General features: G+C 37.9%; 1 protein-coding gene across 6 annotated transcripts in view; it reads right to left on the bottom strand.

Moving 5' to 3' along the window:
• dysf (dysferlin, limb girdle muscular dystrophy 2B (autosomal recessive)) overlaps positions 1-20,152 on the bottom strand; it is a 199,595-nt gene that overhangs the window by 121,585 nt on the left and 57,858 nt on the right. For 5 of the 6 annotated variants that reach the window (XM_059354835.1, XM_059354839.1, XM_059354836.1 and 2 more), the window contains exons 4-13: positions 19,681-19,786; positions 13,694-13,817; positions 12,371-12,627; positions 10,719-10,847; positions 10,573-10,635; positions 10,447-10,497; positions 10,082-10,112; positions 9,123-9,238; positions 8,111-8,237; positions 7,584-7,687 (exon numbers count right to left, since the gene is read on the bottom strand). In XM_059354835.1, coding sequence (XP_059210818.1) covers positions 7,584-7,687; positions 8,111-8,237; positions 9,123-9,238; positions 10,082-10,112; positions 10,447-10,497; positions 10,573-10,635; positions 10,719-10,847; positions 12,371-12,627; positions 13,694-13,817; positions 19,681-19,786 — 1,108 coding nt within the window. The remainder of the gene's footprint in view (positions 1-7,583; positions 7,688-8,110; positions 8,238-9,122; positions 9,239-10,081; positions 10,113-10,446; positions 10,498-10,572; positions 10,636-10,718; positions 10,848-12,370; positions 12,628-13,693; positions 13,818-19,680; positions 19,787-20,152) is intronic. The other variant, XM_059354840.1, reaches the window with a different exon arrangement.

The raw sequence follows: 20,152 nt of genomic DNA, 5'->3' as shown, positions 1-20,152 counted from the left end.
GATGGATGTTGGCTTCTGTAGAGGGATACAACCTATCTCACTACAAATGAAAACACCTGTGCCAATTTATCAAGCTCAGTATCCACTAACACCGGAGAAAACTGAAGGTATTCGTGGTACGATCCAAGGTCTCTTGGAGGCCGGTGTGTTGATGAAATGTGTGTCTCCATACAATACACCACTAAACCCTGTAGAGAAACCTGGAAAAAAGGACTACAGGCTTGTCCATGATTTAAGGAAGATTAATGCAGAGCTACAAGTATCAAATTATGACACTCCCAATCCTTACACCATGCTAGCTGCTATAGAGAACAAAAACAAATGGTTCACTGTAATGGATTTGGCAAACGCATTCTTCTGTATTCCGATAGCGCGAGAGTCAAGGCAATTTTTCGCGTTCACATTTGATGGTCAACAGTACTGTTACAGTCGCCTTCCTATGGGCTTGTCAGACAGCCCTTCTCTGTTCAATACAGCTATGCGTTCACTCATGAAAGACTTAAAACTCCCAGAAGGAGTTACTGTTTTGCAGTATGTGGACGATATTCTGATAGCCAGCCCAGATGAAGGCACGACAGCCAAGGCATCAGCCTTTATGTTACAATGGTTGGATAAACAAGGCTTCAAAGTGTCCAAGCAAAAGCTTCAGTTATGCCGACCAAGAGTGACATTTCTGGGCAGGGTAGTGAGTGCAAAAGGATTATCAGTCACCAGTTCACACAAAGATACAATCCTAAAACATCCTAAGCCCAACACAGTGAGAGAAATGATGGCCTTTTTGGGCCTCATTAATTACAGCAAAAACTTTATCAGCCAATACACTGAAATCGTGGCCCCCTTGAGGTATATGATCAGAGAAGCAGGTAGCAAAAACTTACGAGGTAAACTAACTTGGACTATTGAGGGTGAGCAAGCATTTATCAGCATCAAACAGAAACTGTTGAGAGCAAGTGAGCTAGCCAACCCAGATCACACCAAATCCTTTCATCTTGATGTACATGAGTCTAATGGTTTTGTCAGCGCCGTTTTGTATCAGAAAGGGGTTCAGGGAAGGAGAGTGTTAATGTACCACAGTGCAAAACTTGATAACACAGAAATAGGACAGCCTACCTGTGTGAGAGGAATATGCGCAATTGCAAATTCCATAAAAAAAACCAGCCATATAACTATGGGTCAAGATGTCTATATTCACACCAACCATGGAGTTTTAAACCTTATCACCAGCCAAAGGTTTACAATGTCCTCAAACAGGACCAAGAAATTACAAGCATTGTTAGATCAAACTAACCTGCACTTTACACCAAGTGAAACTAATATGGCCATAGGCCTCCTGCCAGGCGAGGTGCATGACTGTGAGAGACAGACAGAGGAAGAATGCAAAATACATGATAATGTGTTCTCTGAACCTTTAAAAGATGCTGATTTAACGCTGTTCACCGATGGACACAGTCATTATGAACAAGGACAAGGCATAGTAGCTTCTTATGCAGTGATAGCAGAGGCAGAAGGACAGTGGGAAGTAGTCAGTACGGACATTCTCCCATCTAAAGCCTCAGCACAAACAGCTGAGTTGACGGCTATCATTGAAGCATGTAAAGCAGCAAAAGGAAAGACAGCTAATGTGTACACAGACTCAGCATATGTTGTACATGCAGTACACATTGATCTACCTAGTTGGTTAAGGACAGGCTACTTAACAACACAAGGTAAGCCCATCAAACACATGCAGGAGGCCCAGCAACTGTATGAGGCATTAAAGTTACCAAAAGCTGTTGCTATACTCAAATGTATAGGGCACCAAACGTCAGACACTTTTGAAGCACAGGGCAATAATAAGGCTGACCAGGTAGCTAAACTAACAGCAGGCTATGACGCCACCGGGCGTTTACAGCAAGCACAGAGGCAGGCTCAGAATGATGAGCAGAGGGGAACTCAGTATGGGAGGGGGACAGCAGAAATACTTGAGCTACAAACTACTGCAGCACCACAGGAGAAACAAATCTGGCTAGACAAAGGGGCAAGGAAGTCAGATTTTGATGGGATATGGAGAAATCATGAAGGAAAGATAGTAGCTCCGGCCGGACTACTTAGTATTTTGTGTCAAGAAGCTCATAGCAGGGGGCATCAATCAGCGCGACGTGTGGAAGAACTCATTAAACAACAATGGTGGCACCCCCACCTAAGTGACATTTGTAAATATTTTGTACAGACGTGTATCACGTGTCTAAAATATAACCCTAAACGGACATTAAAAGCGGGACAGGGAGGCTTTCCTGTTCCGGACGCGCCATGGAAGGAAATAGTCATTGATTTTACAGACATGGGCGTAGACCATAAAGCTTATGGTTTAAGATATATCCTTGTTGCGGTTGATACATTCTCCCGGTGGGTGGAAGCAAAAGCGGTTAGACATGAAACAGCAAATGAAGTAACCAGATGGTTAACGTATGATATAATACCAAGATTTGGCTTACCGCGAATTATCAGATCAGACAATGGTTCTCACTTCTCTAACAAGGAACTGGGGGAGGTAGAGAAGACATTTGGGGTCCTACACAGGTTTGGCTCTGTGTACCACCCAGCTTCACAAGGCCTGGTGGAAAGAGCAAACCGGACCATAAAAGAGCAACTGGCAAAAATCTGCAGTGCAACAAAGCTTAAATGGCCTGATGCCCTCCCAATTGTCCTGTTTAACATGAGGTCTCAGCCAAACGCCACGCATGGGCTGACGCCACATGAAGTGTTAACGGGGAGGAAAATGCCTTGCCCATTTACAACAGTGCCATCCTCAGACGAAATGACAATAAAAAATCAAACTGAGGAAATGAGTGACTATGTAAAAATGCTGAAAAAAGCTGTGAGTGACCTTTCCTCACAGGTGCAGGAGAGTTTACTTCAGGATCCAGACGACATACAGCCCACTCGAGTCGAGGTGGGAGATTGGATTCTGAGGCGCCAGTACCGAAGGGACTGGAGTGAACCTCGTTGGTTGGGCCCATTCAAAGTAGCCCAAGCTACTGATTACAGTGTGAAGGTCTGGCTAGACCAACACAGACTGAGTAATTGGTGGCATAAAACTCAGTGTACAAAAACAACATTAGCTGATAGGTCCTTGACAGACGTGAAACAGTCTCTGAGGGACCTAGACAGTGACAGGGAAGAGGAGAAGGAGTGTGGTAAAGATGGACATGCCTCAAAGGAGGTATGATAAGCCATTTAAACGACTTGGTTGTGATACACGAGCAGGCCTGATCACCCTGACGGTTATCACAATCATAATTGTCGCTCCCATTTTGTGGTTGGAAAAACAAGAACAAGAACAGGAACAACAATTAACAATTACTCCCGAAAGTCTTACTCAATTGATACAAACAATACATAAACGGTACGTGGGTGGTTCCCCCTATTTGCATGCCAATGGAAAACCAAAAGTACTTCAGTTTCAGGAAGGGGTCACCGGCAGTGTAAGCATTGACCTCTGTGACCTTATTTCCTGTTCAGTAACAAATTATCGGTCTCATCAATTAGTGGAACAGTATATTTGTGTTCCACCTGATTGGATGTTGTATTCAGTTGAAGCGCACTGGCATCAATTTACTTGTAGATCATGGGCTGAGGTAGTTGCAAATACAGGACCCGTAGATTGGGGCTACCAGAAAGGTAACAGGTTTAAAGGTCAGATAACAATTATTAAGGCCAAAGTGAAAGCAGACAGTGGGGTTATTAATAGTAATCCTTTGGTTATTACCTTAAAAAATCCAACAGTAGATGATGATGGTTCTTGGTTTGCACTAGCTTCAAATGAGAAACCATATCAAGTTGGTCACTTTAAAATTAAAATCTTTAGACATACAGTGACCCCTACACGGAATATATTCCAAGCTGAAACAGAAGAACAAATAACAACTGACCAAACTGCTGTGGCAAAAGCCACGATGACACATCAACAAAGGCTCTCTGTGGAAACAGGCTATGTGGAAAGTAATCGGTGGTTAGAATTACTTGAGTCTGAAGCTAAAACTATTATACAAGATGACTGCATAGTCTGTGCTGCCTCAAGGCCAAATTTGATTATGGTAGCTACAGTTCTGGACACAAATACTAATTATACTAATTGCCTGATAGACATTATGTCAAAAGAAAATCCCAGCCCACATTGTGAGGAATTAGATCGTGTGTTTCCCTTGGCACCTAAGGGGGCCGCCCCACCAGTATTTGTGCCAGAACCAGTCAACATTACTTGTTTATTGCGGGAAAATCCAGGTAAAAGAGCACTCATTTATGGTAATATTGATCCAGATATGTGCAGTAATATTGTTAATGTCTCTGAATGGCGTAATGCCACTAACTTAAATGTTGCACGGGCAGATGTCTGGTGGTACTGTGGGGGCCGAACCCTCTATGGTTACTTGGCAAAAAACTGGCATGGGACCTGTGGTCTGGTCTCTTTAATATCACCGATACAAGTACTCCCAGTCACTGCTAAAGAAGTGTGGGATACGTCACGAATTTACTCCCCAAGATATGCTCGTCTGACCCGCAATAAACGAAGTAACTTTGATCCTAATCATGGCTCCCCGGTTTATATTGATGCAATAGGCGTCCCAAGGGGCGTTCCTGATGAATATAAACTGGTTAATCAGGTGGCAGCGGGGTTTGAATCCCTGTTTATTTGGGTAGTCCCAAATAAAAATGTTGACAGAATCAATTACATTCACTATAATCAGCAGAGATTGAGTAATTACACTCGTGATGGTTTTTCGGCAGCCCATGAACAAATCAGTGCGAATTCTCTTATGACCTATCAGAATAGGTTGGCCCTGGATTCAGTTTTAGCTGAGAAGGGTGGGGTGTGCAGCATGTTTGGCTCAGTGTGCTGCACATTTATTCCTAATAATACAGCTCCCGATGGTTCACTTACCAGGGCCTTAGAGGGCCTCCGTACCATGTCTAATGAATTGACAGAACACTCTGGAGTGACTAACCCTATAGTTGATTGGCTAGAATCTTCATTGGGCAGGTGGAAATCAGTTATTTTAGCTATATTTGCACCACTGTTCATAGTAGTGGGAGCCTTGATTGTATGTGGATGTTGCTGCATCCCTTGTATCAGGGCCCTTTGTGTGAGATGTATTGACACTGCGTTAGCTAAAAAGGATTATTTACCTGCACCCCCACCATATCAAATGGCTGAGGGGATCCCCCTTTTAGACCCCGTATTAATGACGGCGTCTGAGAGGGGGGGTGATCCCCTCCATCAACCTTATGCATTCTGGGACACAGAGGTAACTAGTGGGTAATTGGAAGGAAAAGGAGAGGAAAATTTTATTATAAACCCTCAACATGCCCAGTTTCTATATCCCTTAGAGAACGGTATAACAAAAGTGTTCTCATTAGACTAATCATATATATTCAACATAGCTGTCCTGTGAGGTATACTATCCAATTGCTTATCTTATTCCGGCTTATTGTATACTATGATACAATATTATAAAAAGCGTAAATTTATCTTCACAGGTAGTCCCTTTTAAAAGTATATACTGACCAAACAAACTGTTTATTTCAGGTATTCTAATCTATATGGCCGGCTAGTGCCGGGGTTAGATAGTATTATTTTTACTGTTTTGGCTTATGATTAATTGCATGACGATTAACTAGATTCTAGTAGTACTTATAACTAATGATTAGTCTTACACCTAAATTGAATTGAATTGGCTCTGAACTAAAAGCAACCAGGTCACCATTTTTAGTTGAGGTCTATTGTTTGGTCACTAGAAGTCACCATTTTCATCATGAGTTTATTGTGTTGGCTGTTGAAAGTAATAATAAGTAATAATGTGTTTGAAAAAGTGTTGAAAGATATGTTCTACCTGCTAAGGCTAACATACAGTTAATACATTTCATGTCTATTAATTAGAAGCTAAAATGTATACTGTGGTGTGTTAACGTTGATCTTTCTCCTGACAGGCTTTGTGAGGACATTAGACTCACCACACAATACACATACAAGCAGGGAGAGAAGACAGATAGCAGAGAACAGACACACACACACTCAGACCTTCACAAGACACTCTGACCTTACTCTGACCTTAGGTCATACATACACACACTTAAGGAAACTAGCAGGCGAAGAGGAAATGGCAGAGACAGAGAAAGGCCTGGATTTTTTTTGAACTCACGTTAAAGGAGTGTAAAACATTAGAGCAGAAGACTTTTCACCATATGACACTTCTACACATTTGGCACAACAAAAACAAGATTGTCTGATTAATGTTATTCTCTGACTGCTAAAATGTATGATGATAATTGCATATCACTGTTTGATAAACTTAATGGGAGTGTGATCACATGTAAAGTTTGAAAACACATAGACTCACATGAGGGGAGGGTTAATAAATGTCATAGAATGATACAATATAAATTGGAAATATAAAGACATAAAATTCATCTTATAAATGAATTGCCTCTGCATAGGTTGTCTACCAAAACTATAGAATATACTATAAACAGGTTAACATGTCTAATGTCTAAAAATGTTGATAATGGCAGGAATGGTGAATGAAGGATTTTTCTGTGATCCACTTAACAACAGGAGTTTTACAATAACTTAACCAAATTAAGATTCACAGGTTGGAGAAAGATGGCCTCAGACCGAGGTGAAGACATCTGATGAAGATCACTCCCCGCCGCTTTTTCAATTTGCTGTTTATATTTGCGAAGATAAGGTTAACACATTTACAGATATAGGGCACGTCTACACTTAGCTGAAGCTATAGTTGAGTTGGGAGAATTAAATGTACACGATAACACACTCTGTCTGCACACACACTACAGGCCTGCTCGGACAGGGAGGTGGCAAATCAGCAGTGAATCGGCTGGAGGTGCCGGGGGGAGGCGGCACATGCTGCTGAAGGCCAAGACATTGACCTGCTGTTTGCCTAGCCCCTGGCAGGTTTAACACATCACTATTTTTGGGTGAAGTGATTAAATCACTTCAACAGAGGGAAATTGTGGGAGTTGGGACACTCAGCATGGCCTGAGACTTAAAATTCTGACCTGAACTGGGCCATACACTGACAGGACTGGTCATTTACGGTTAGGAGAGGTCAGAGTTCAGGAAAGGTATGCATGGGGGAGCACAGGATAGGATGTGGAGCTTCAGCAGACAACAACACACACACATAAAGTTTGATCAGTGAGATGTTCAATCCCCAGATGCTTGGTTAATGGGTGGTAACCAGTGCATATCATTTCCAAATTGACCAATTGCGTTAAAGAGCCCACCCATTGTACGGGATTTCGCCAAAATCCAAGAAGCTATATGTAAAATCAGAGTTGCTTGTAAGCACTTTGTCCTGTGATGCCGTTGGGGTCACTTGGCAGAGTCCAGCGCTGAGCATTGCATTTGGCTATGATTCTTTCAATAAATGGTTGACTTTATTCATTTGTCCTGAGTGTTTTGTAAACCAAGTTTAGGAAAAAGAACCCGGGTGAGAGGTAGAAGCTGTAAAAGCTTTACGCTCTAACAACTTCAGAGGTTTAATTTGGGCTTTGGGATGAAATGTTGTGAATAAATGACTCACAGTTTTTCCAGCGAAGTGGATCTCCACCAGAGGATCCACCAGGTTCTTCCTGTTGCTGTCAAAGCCAAGAATCTGCCTCATCCCGTCCATGAAGGCATCATCCACTGCACACAGGAAGAAATCTCTTTAGACTCGATGATGAAACAAAGACATACACAGTGATGGAAGAAAGTCATCTTTGCCAGTGCATACATCTTTTCTGGTATATTGGAAGTTGAGCCTCGGCTCTATAATAAAAATATAGTTTATAATAAACTGTTTATCCAACTTACAGAGACTCAGATCTCAAATGTCCCCTGGCTAGTTCCTATTGGTTACTATTATAAAATCTTCCATTAAGCTTTTCAATCTGAAGACCTGACTTCAAAATATCGACACGAGGGCCGCAATTGGCCCGCGAGTTTGAGACCCCTGGTTTATATGTATCAAATCCTATAACACATCTTATATTCATGTCCCTCTACTTCCTTCAGTCCAGCTTTGAGTAAATATATGAATATGGAGCTGAGTAACGTTGGTGAACTCACTCTGAGGCAGATCTTCAGCTCTGAAGATCCTCAGGGTGAACGTCGCTCCTCTCAGAGAAAGACCAGCCGGCCTCAGCAGGTTCCCTTCAATGTCTTCTTTGTCCTCCACACAGTCTCGTTTATCAGCCTGGAACACACACACACACACACACACACACACACACAAGTATTAAGGAAACATGCTAACATTACTAATATGTAAACAAAAAGACTATTAAAGCTGCGAGCAGCGATGAACGGACCGAGCAGAGTGGAGCCGTCAGGGGAGCCGACCTCTCTACGACAAACGGTTCATTAGTTAGGAAAAGGGGGCGTGGCTAACCAAAAAGGGCGGGACTTTATGAAATATTGTTATGTAGAACTGTTCAGTGATGGACCATCATCATGCATGACAAGTTTGAGGCAGATTGGACAATGTATGGTCAAGTTATAAGGTCTCGTTTTCTGCCAAAACGCCATATTTTGCCGCCATGCCACGCTCACATTGTGTGACGGTCTGCAAAGCTTTTAATAACTTTTGATCCCAAAGGCCTTGTGATAGTACTGAACAAGTCCGAAGTGGATTGGATTAAATCTGTAGGAGGAGTTTGTTAAAGTTTGCTGCGTGGAAATGGCGAAAAACGTCCAAAACGCCATTTTCAATGGCCTGTCCGTTTTTGGGTATGGCTTCTTGAGACTTTTTGGTGCGTCTTCACATGATACATGTATAGACCAAATTTCGCGTCTCTCCGTCAAACCTGTTTTAGAAGCTCAATTCTAGGGGGCGCTCATTTAGCCACGCCCATTTCTGGAACCAATGAAATACGCACATTTTTTTTTCGGCTGGATTTAATTTTTGTCCCAAGTTTGGTGAGTTTTTTTAATATGATAAAGCCTCAAAAACACGATTCATTTGCCGTTATAGTAATAAACAGACTGATTTCAACAGGCTCCTCCCACTGTTAGAGTTCGGGCCCTAAATATAAACATTATTAATTAAAGTTTCCTGATGCGGTTCGGTTCTTTGACTCACCGGCGGCTCGTCTCCGGCTGCCAGGACCATCAGGCTGACCTTTAGGTAACCTTTGACCCCAGCGGAGAGGTCGTCAGGGTCACACAGCAGAAGCCACTTCCTCAGGAAGCAGTGTCCTGGAGACAGAGGGGGCGGGGTCAAACAGAGGGGCGGGGTCAAACAGAGGGGGCGGGGTTTAACTCTGAACCAACCAATAATATACTGGAGCCAAGAACTTCAAAATAAGAGCCAGGAACCTAAAAGACTTTCTGAACTCAAAACTCCAAATAATCCAGACTTGTTGCCTCCATCAGACTAGAAAACAAAGCAGCGTGGAGCCCTACTGTACATTTACCTCTAAAGTTCTGGCTGTAAACTCCATGAGGCCAGTTTCAGTTTGATGATGATATACCAAGTAAAACTGGAGACAAGCTCAAATAGATTTAGTATCAAATGATAGAACTGGATGGAACCCTCTTATATGGTAGATTTGACACCTTTGGTCACATTTGACACATTTAAAATTCTTTATTGAGCATGATAGTGTTTTGAAAGTAAAAAAAGATTCAAAATCACATTTTATGTTTGACTAAAGGACAAAGAAAGACACAAAATGACCAAAAAAGACACAAAAGGCACAAAAAGACAAAATTACCAAAAAAGACACAAAATTACCAAAAAAGACACAGAAGACACAGAATGACTAAAAAAGACACAAAATGTCCAATAAAAAAAAAGACACAAAATTACTGAAAAAAGACACAAAATAGCCCCAGACTCCACAGAGTTAAATAAATGTTAAAAAGAAGAAGTTAAAACTAGAAAACAACTCCTAATCTAAAGCTTGAAACCACAAAATCAGCCTTTTTATTTTAGAAACATCATTGATGATAATGAATGAAAGTTTTTCACAAATTTGAATTTTATCAACGTCAGTATGGATTTAAATTATAAATTATAAATTATAAACATGAACTCACTGTGCTCGTTGTAGACGTTTCCAACATCCAGCTGGAAGAAACATCACAAGATTTTACTGGTTACAAATGTTGTTCTTTTTCTCATAAATATATGTCGTAAATCTTGGAAATTCTAAGATTTTTTTTTATATTACTGCTCTCTAAAGGCAAAATCACATGATTAAAATATAAAATATAAAACGTAAAACTCGTCTTTTAAAAGAAGAAACTGTCTAGTTTGGTCAGACTGGTTCGATCTCTTAGAACAGCAACAAAATGTCAAATATGCAAATATAAATAAATCTGGTTAAGACTGAAGTCTGCAGAGAATTTTTCTCATAAACAGAAATCTTTGGTGTTTTTTCTGCTGTTTTGTTTGATTTTACCTTGAATTCTCCGATCACAGCGTCGGTTCTGAGCGAGCGAGAGTCACACACCTGTCGGGCAGCAAGAGAAGGTTCAGAGCCAACAACAAACAAACAAACAAACAAACAAACAAACATGTGACTCACCGTGATGAAGATCGGCTCATCGAACAAATCTGACGGAGTCTCGAAGAAGTTCATGAAGAAAGTCTGTCGAGAGGAAAAACACTTTCAGTTTCAGTTTGTCAGAGAAACAAAAAACAGTTTAAACTTTTAGTTTTTTGGTCGTTTACCTCGTCAAAGAACGGGTTGTTGCCCTTCCTGATGCGGGTCCTCTTGGTCTGCCCGGATACCGTTACCTTGACAACGGGCTTGATGTTGATGCCCGGCAACTGTCGGCCCTCGATGACACGAACACGCACCTGGACAGGTAGACGTGGTCATTCAGCACATAAATATAAAGGTGTATTCCTTATTTATCAAATATATTAGCAGCTGGGGAAGAAGACCTCAGATATTATTTGAGATAAAAGCGTATATATATATATATATATATATATATATATATACAAGCCAGAATCATCAAGATTAGAAGAAAAACAGGCTTGAAATATTTCACTCTACGTTTTAATCTATATGATATATGAGTTTCACTTGAAACACACAAAAAGACAAAACACACAAAAAAACACGTAAAAAACACACAAAAAAACACATAAAAGCACAAAAAATTACAAAAACACACAAAAAACACATAAAAACACAAAAAAAGACAAAACACACAAAAAACACATAAAAAACAATCACAAAAAAACATGAAAAACACAAAAAATTACAAAAACACACATAACACACACACATTGACTAAAAACACATAAATCACACAAAAAATGACCAACCAAGTATTGATGTATAGAAATGAACAGACTCTCCAGAAGCCTGACAATTGTTTTTAAAATATCCTTTTTTTAAATTAATATTATGTAATATTCTAATTTTCTGAGAGACTGAGTTTTTTGAGTGTTTTCTTTATCTCTAAGCCAGAATCATCAAAATTACAAGAAAAACAGGCTTGAAATATTTCACTCTATGTGTAATGAATCTAAATAATAAACAAGTTTCACTCTCTGAAATGATTGACTGATGATATTGAACTTTTTCCTGATATTCTAATGTGTTTTAGATGAACCTGAATGGACTAAAATCCTCTAAATCAGTCTGTAGAGTTAAAGTGGTGTGGTGTGTTTGTGTTGTAATTCCCCCTGGTGACCACACGGCGGCGCTGTGATCTACAGCAGTAGTTCTAGATCCGCTCACAGAACACAATCTCACACGCACAGTTCAGATCACCCAAAAAAGACACAAAATGACTAAAAAAAGACACAAAATGACCAAAAAAAGACACAAAATGACTAAAAAAGACACAAAATGACTAAAAAAGACACAAAATGACCAAAAAAGACACAAAATGACACAAAATGATTAAAAAAAGACACAACATGACAAAGCAAGACACAAAATGACTAGAAAAGACACAAAATGACCAAAAAAGACACAAATTGACCACAAAATGATTAAAAAGACACAAAATGACTAAAAAAGACACAAAATGACCAAAAAAGACACAAAATGACTAAAAAAAGGTAAAAATTGACCACAAAATGATTTAAAAAAGACACAAAATGACCAAAAAAGACACAAAATGACTAAAAAAAGACACAAAATGACAAAAAAAAGACACAAAATGACAAAAAAAGACATAAATTGACCAAAAAAAAAGGAAACAAAAAGACTAAAACACATTAACACATGAACACTTTAACACAGTGGAGACAGAGCTGACTTCCAAAATGATTTGGCGACCCCCAGAAATCATCTGGCGACCCCGACTGGGGTCGGGACCCCCAGGTTGAGAGCAGCTGGTCCAGAGGATGCTCCTCCTCACCTGCAGGTCCTGGGGCTTGTTGGCCAGCGGCCTGGGCTGGCTGCTGGCTCCTCTCCTCCTCTTCCTCAGCCCTGCGTGGGTGTTGTAGGAGGGCGGGGAGCGTTTGGGCGTCTGGGCGGTGGGAGACTCGTGGCCCGAGGGCCCCTGGGGGCCCACGATGATCATGGAGCGGCCGTCGTCGGGGCCCTGGTCCTCGGTGGGCTCCAGCATCATCATGCTCTCTGTGTCCTCCTCGCCCAGCGTGTCCAGAGAGATCACTGAGGAGGAGGAGGAGGAGGAGACGAAGAGCAGGTTACAGCTCACACCTCTTCTAAAGGTTTTACAGGTTTTAACTTTATTTTACTGGTTTATAAATCTCTACGGAGCTGTTTCCTCCATGTCTGACTCCTTCCATCCTGCCTGTATTCACCACTTAAAACAGGTTTAAATACCATGTTGGTATATTTTTTCACCTATATGACCTGATAATAATAATAACTGATGTTTTATTCTGACTTACTGGATCAACATTTAGAACCAAAAAGAAACAAAGAAAAACCAACATAAATGTGATCTTGTGATTGTGTGTGATCCTGTCATCAACTCTGGTTTTATTCTAGTGGGACTCTGTTTGATTTGGCTCTGGTGTGTTTAGTGGAACAATTTGGTCTTTTTGTGTCTTTTGTTGTGTCTTTTTGTAGTCATTTTGTGTCTTTGTGTCTTTTTTTTTTGTCATTTTGTGTCTTGTTGTAGTAATTTTGTATCTTTTTTTAGTCATTTTGTTTCTTTTTGTCTTTTTTGGTCTTTTTGTGTATTTTTTTAGTCATTTTGTGTCTTTTAGTGTCTTGTTTTAGTCATTTTGTTTCTTTTTGTGTCTTTTTTGTGTCTACTTGTGTATTTTTTAAGTCATTTTATGTCTTCTTGTGTCTATTTTTAGTCATTTTGTGTCTTTTTGTGTCTTTTTTTGTCATTTTGTGTCTTTTTTTGGTCTGTTTTGTCTTTTTTACTCATTTTGTGTCTTTTTTGACATGTTTTATTATCATCATTATTATTATTGTTATTTTCTCCTTTTCTATGTGAAGCACTTTGTGTTACATCTCTCTTGTATTTAAAGTTCTCTACAGATAAAGTCTGATTGATTGATTGATTGATTGATTGATTGATTGATTGATTGATTGATTGATTGATTGATTGATTGATTGATTGATTGATTGATTGATTGATTGATTGATGGAAAGTAGGGGTCGTCGTCCTTCTGTCGACTGGCTCGTCGTCATGGATACAGACAGATCTGGCTGGTCGTCAAGGATACAGACATGTTTAATAACGGTGTAGTGTTCTTACTTGTGACCGTGTCGAGCTCCACGCTGGGGTTGTTGTGTGTCAGAGCTTCAGGAGGAGCAGGAGGCTGGAAGACTGGAGCTGCTCCTGGAGGAGCAACGTAGGAGACCTGCAGGCTCAGAGTGGCCTGGAGGAGACACACACAGTATTATTATTATTAACATTATTATTATCACTATTATTATTATTATTATTATTATTATTATTATTAGTATTATTATTAGTATTAGTATTAGTATTATTATTATTATTCAAGGAAAGGGAGGAAACATGATGGAAAACCATCTGAACCCAACAAGATGTCTCACTTTACTCACTGTGGCCTCCTATTTCACTGCAATATATATAAAATATATGTAAAATATAGATATATAAATCTATAAGTGCTGCAGCTCTGTGGAATCAGCTCAATAATGACTAGAAGTGAACAACTCAAACAGTCTTTGTGCAGAATAACACAGTTAGAATGACAGAAATCAGGAAAACAAACAAGAAAAAACAAGTTGAATTTCTCTGATAATTTATTTTTTTTAAATTGGAGTTAAATGTGTCCACAAGTGTCATGAATATTGGGGAAAATTGTTTGTGTCTGTGAAACAGGTTTTCAGTGAATATTCGTCACATGACCGGCAAAGTTTCAGAAAAAGACAGAAAATTACCAAAAATCACCAACAAAAACAGACAAATTTACCAAAAAAATACAAAAAACAAAACAAAAAAAAGACATTAAATTACCTAAAAGTACCAAAAAAAGATACGAAATGCCCAAAACAAGATGTAAAATTACCAAAAAAGTCAACATTTTGTACATATTGAAGTATGATCATGTTCCCAGCCTCTCCTGTCCTCTCCTCTCTGCTCTGTGTAAACAGCCTCTCCTGTCCTCTCCTCTCAGCTCTGTGTAAACAGCCTCTCCTGTCCTCTCCTCTCAGCTCTGTGTAAACAGCCTCTCCTGTCCTCTCCTCTCTGCTCTGTGTAAACAGCCTCTCCTGTCCTCTCCTCTCTGCTCTGTGTAAACAGCCTCTCCTGTCCTCTCCTCTCAGCTCTGTGTAAACAGCCTCTCCTGTCCTCTCCTCTCAGCTCTGTGTAAACAGCCTCTCCTGTCCTCTCCTCTCAGCTCTGTGTAAACAGCCTCTCCTGTCCTCTCCTCTCAGCTCTGTGTAAACAGCCTCTCCTGTCCTCTCCTCTCTGCTCTGTGTAAACAGCCTCTCCTGTCCTCTCCTCTCAGCTCTGTGTAAACAGCCTCTCCTGTCCTCTCCTCTCAGCTCTGTGTAAACAGCCTCTCCTGTCCTCTCCTCTCAGCTCTGTGTAAACAGCCTCTCCTGTCCTCTCCTCTCTGCTCTGTGTAAACAGCCTCTCCTGTCCTCTCCTCTCAGCTCTGTGTAAACAGCCTCTCCTGTCCTCTCCTCTCAGCTCTGTGTAAACAGCCTCTCCTGTCCTCTCCTCTCTGCTCTGTGTAAACAGCCTCTCCTGTCCTCTCCTCTCAGCTCTGTGTAAACAGCCTCTCCTGTCCTCTCCTCTCAGCTCTGTGTAAACAGCCTCTCCTGTCCTCTCCTCTCAGCTCTGTGTAAACAGCCTCTCCTGTCCTCTCCTCTCAGCTCTGTGTAAACAGCCTCTCCTGTCCTCTCCTCTCTGCTCTGTGTAAACAGCCTCTCCTGTCCTCTCCTCTCAGCTCTGTGTAAACAGATTTTTAGTGAACTATAATCAGTGTGAAACAGTTAAATTGAGACCTTTTATGAGCATTTAAGTGTGAAACTGGCACGTTTCTTCTTGTTGTTTTCATATAAAACAACGTTGGAGGAGTCGGCAGGTTTGAGATAATAATAATAATAATAATAATAATAATAATAATAATAATAATAGAGTGTAAACAGGAGAGGATTAGTTGGGTGTAGAGTGAGTGGAGCAGCCAGTGAAGGTGTAGTCCCGAACAGTTTCCTTTAACAGGAAAAAGCATGTGAAGTGATAATGTTCTCTAATGTTTCTGTAAACAAACACATCACAGTCAGTGTGTGAGCAGCAGTGAGTCATCTAAAGCAGCTGTTCTCAACCTTGGGGTCGGGACCCCAATTGGGGTCTCGAGATGATTTCTGGGGGTCGCCAAATCATTTTGGAAGTCAGCTCTGTCTCCACTGTGTTAAAGTGTTCATGTGTTTTAGTCTTTTTGGTCATTTAATGTCTTTTTTCTTGGTCATTTTGCATGTTTTTTTGTCATTTTGTGTGTTTTTTGGTAATTTTTGTCTTTTTTTGTGTCTTTTTTTGATCATTTTGCGGTCAATTTGTTACTTTTTTGGTCATTTTGTTTCTTTTTTTGGTCATTTTGTGTCTTTTTTTAGTCATTTTGTGTCTTTTTGGTAATTTTGTTTCTTTTTTGGGTCATTTTGTGTCTTTTTTGATCATTTTGTGGTCAATTTGTGTCTTTTTTGGTCATTTTGTTTCTTTTTTTGGTCATTTTGTGTCTTTTTTTAGTCATTTTGTGTCTTTTTTGGTCATTTTGTGTCTTTTTTTAGTCATTTTGTTTCTTTTTTGGGTCATTTTGTGTCTTTTTTGGTCATTTTGTGTCTTTTTTGGTCATTTTGTGGCTTTTTTGATCATTTTGTTTCTTTTTTGGGTCATTTTGTGTCTTTTTTGGTCATTTTGTGTCTTTTTTGGTCATTTTGTGTCTTTTTTGATCATTTTGTGGTCAATTTGTGTCTTTTTTGGTCATTTTGTTTCCTTTTTTAGGTCATTTTGTTTCTTTTTTGGGTGATCTGAACTGTGCGTGTGAGATTGTGTTCAGTGAGCGGGGGTCACGGACAACATGCATGTTAAATTGGGGGTCGCGTCTCAAAAAGGTTGAGAACTGCTGCTCTAAAGCTCCTCCCTGGGTTTAAAGGCTGTAAAGAGAACTTTCTGAACGTGCATTACATTTATAAAACTGTAAATGTTAATATAAAACACACTTTATTGTTCACTGGGTGTTTAGGTTCAAGCTTTATCTTTTAACATGTTGTTTTATATGAGGTTCATCATTGAAAAGGCTCCTGTACGTCCCACACTCAGAAACATTTACATTTCATTTCTAACTAAATGTTTCGACTCATTTTTAACTAAAATTTTGATTCATATTGAAGTTTTTACTCTTTTTGAATTAAAATGTTGACTCTTTTTGTACTAAACTTTGCCTCATTTTGAATGAAATTATAGCTCAAGTTTAAATTAAGGTGTCAATGTGAATACTGTGCATGTAAAACAAAGATGTGTGTGTGTGTGTGTGTGTGTGTGTGTGTGTGTGTGTGTGTGTGTGTGTGTAGATCTTGTCCTTCTATCAATGTGAGGACCTATTAAAAAAAAAATGTGTTTCTTGTGAGGACCACTTGGGAAAGTGAGGACATTTTTTCAAAAGGCTATTTGAGAGTAAATATTTTGCTTTAGGATGATATATTATGAATGTTAAAGAATCTTTCATACCAAATTCATTCACTTTAATTAATTAATAATAATAATTCAGATCATTATTGTTTCATGTACTGTATAGGATGTGATATTATTGTGACTTATTCTATTTTTTTAACCAATGTGTGAAGCCAAAGGACAATAAAAAGTAATAATAATAATAATTATTATTATAATTATTATTGTAATCATAAATATTTTTATTATTATTGCTATTATTATTATTATTATTGCTATTATTATTATTATTATTATTATTACTAATATTGTTATTATTATTTTTATTATTATTATATTTATTATTGTAATTATAATTATTATTTTTTGCTATAATTATTATTATTATTATTATTATTATTATTATTGATAATATTATTGTTAGTATCATTATTGTTGCAATTATTATTATTATTATTATTATTATTATTATTATTATTAACATTATTACTAATATTGTTATTATTATTTTTATTATTATTATATTTATTATTGTAATTATATTATTATTTTTTGCTATAATTATTATTATTATTATTAACATTATTACTAATATTGTTATTATTATTTTTATTATTATATTTATTATTGTAATTATAATTATTATTTTTTGCTATAATTATTATTATTATTATTATTATCATTATTATTGATAATATTATTGTTAGTATCATTATTATTGCAATTATTATTATTATTATTATTATCATTATTATTATTATTATTATTATTATTATTATTATTATTATTATTATAGCTGAAGCTTGTTATTTACCACAGCAGATATTTGTGTGTTTTTTAATAAAGTGTTCAGTTATGAGTTCTGGATCAAAAGGAATATGCAGCAACACGAGTCTAAAAGACATAAAGAATAATCAGATTAAACTCTTCTGTAACAGCTGACTAACAGGATCTCAGTGCTGGAAATTCCCAGCAGCACATGAACACAACGTGACGGTGTTCTAAATCAGACTAATTCCATAAACTGTCATCAAGCAGTAATGGTCTAAAAATAACAGAACAGACAAGAACATTAATCTCATTAAGTATTAGTATTAAGTCTTACATTTCATAACTGAGACAGAAGTTGAAAGATGAGTTCACCTGTTTCCTACAAAAGTGTGATTTATTGTTATAATCTGAGCCGTTTTCTCTTAAATCTTTAATTCAAGACACTAAAACAGAGGAACAAGATGAATAACTGCTCGATGTTTGCAGTAAAATGTGAATGTGGGTTGTTTTGCAGATGTTTGGCCATAAATCATAAAGTGTTTGACAAATAAAAAGAATTGTTATGTTTTTATTCTCCTCTCAGGAAATTCTTTCTCTATTTTAAGATCCAGACAGGAAACTCACATTCATCTACGTCTCATTGTAGCGACGACAAACCATAAATCACTCTGTCCACGCTGGGTGTGTGTGTGTGTGTGTGTGTGTGTGTGTGTGTGTTCTTGTTCTTCCTACATAGTGGGGACCAGAACACCTTTTTAACCAACAGAGTGAGGACATTTTTGCAAAGTGAGGACATTTCGGCCGGTCCTCACTTCTTTAAAGGCTTTTTTAATTTATAAGAAAAAGTCACAAAATTACCAAAAAATGACTAAAAAAATACACAAAATTACCCCAAAAAAGACACAAAATTAGTAAAAAAAAAACACAAAAAGACCCAAGAAAAGAGAAAAAAATTACTAAAAAGTGAGGACATTTTTGCAGAGTGAGGACATTTCGGCCGGTCCTCACTTCTTTAAAGGCTTTTTTTAGATTTCAGACTTTGTTTTAAGGGTTAAAGGTTACATGATAATGATAATTAACTGAAACTGTATTGTGTGGTTACAAAACTAACTAAAATTATAGTGAAAATGTCCTTCGTTTTCATCTTTGTCAACTTTTTTCATACATAATGAAGATGGATCAGACAAAGGAAATAAAGGAAACATTTACTGTGACCTCTTTTAATCTCCCACCCAACAAATACCCCATTACAAAAACTACAACTAATAAAAACTAAACTAAAACTAAAGCATTTCATAAAATAAAAATTAAACTAAAACTAGCAAACTCACTCTAAAAACTCATTAAAACTAACTGGATTTGAAAACAAAGAATCAAAATAAAATTAAAACTAAAACTAATAAAAAATAAACTAAAACTAAAGCATTAAAAAAATAAAAATACTAAACTAAAACTAACAAACTCACTCTAAAAACTCATTAAAACTAACTGGATTTAAAAACAAAATATCACAACAAAATTAAAACTAATGAAAAATAAAAATAAATAAGTAAAAAATAATCATAAATAATAAATAATGAAATAAGTAAAAATAATTAAAAAAAATAAAAATAAATCAATAATAAAATAATTTAAAAAAAATAAATAATAATAATTAATAAATAAATAATAAAAACTCAAAACTATTATAACCTTGCAAGGGAATTCACTTTTCCAATGAGGGTCCTCACAAAGATAAAAATACAAGAATGTGTGTGTGTGTGTGTGTGTGTGTGTGTGTGTGTGTGTGTGTGTGTGTGTGTGTGTGTGTGTGTGTGTGTGCTCACCCCTGTGTTGTTCCTCTTGGTGTCCAGCAGGGAGACGGTGAAGGTGGCGGCCAGGTTTGGAGAGTTGAGGACGTCTCTGAGAGCCAGACGGGTTTCCCCCAGAAACCTGCACACACACACACACACACACACACACACACACACACACACACACACATATAAGATATAAGTACACAGCCTTGAGTAACATCTATCCCAGTGCTTTTAAAACGGGGGTCTTGAATCTTATTTCTGTGCATTTGTTTGTCGAAAATGTACAAAACATATTAGAAAAGATGTATAAAAACATGTGTTGCTTTGTTTTCGGTTTGTTTGTTTGTATGTTTGTCAACAGGAAAACAGAAAAACTACAACAGTGATTTTCATGAAACTTGGTGGCAGGATGCAGCATGGGGCGAGGATGAGCACGTTACATTTTGAAGCAGATCTGAAATTAATACATTTATTGTTTATCATCTGCATTTTTGAAGAA

This window comes from Centropristis striata, chromosome 17, assembly GCF_030273125.1.
Source record: "Centropristis striata isolate RG_2023a ecotype Rhode Island chromosome 17, C.striata_1.0, whole genome shotgun sequence".
Lineage (NCBI taxonomy): Eukaryota > Metazoa > Chordata > Actinopteri > Perciformes > Serranidae > Centropristis > Centropristis striata.
This window is presented reverse-complemented; position numbering and strand designations above follow the sequence as displayed.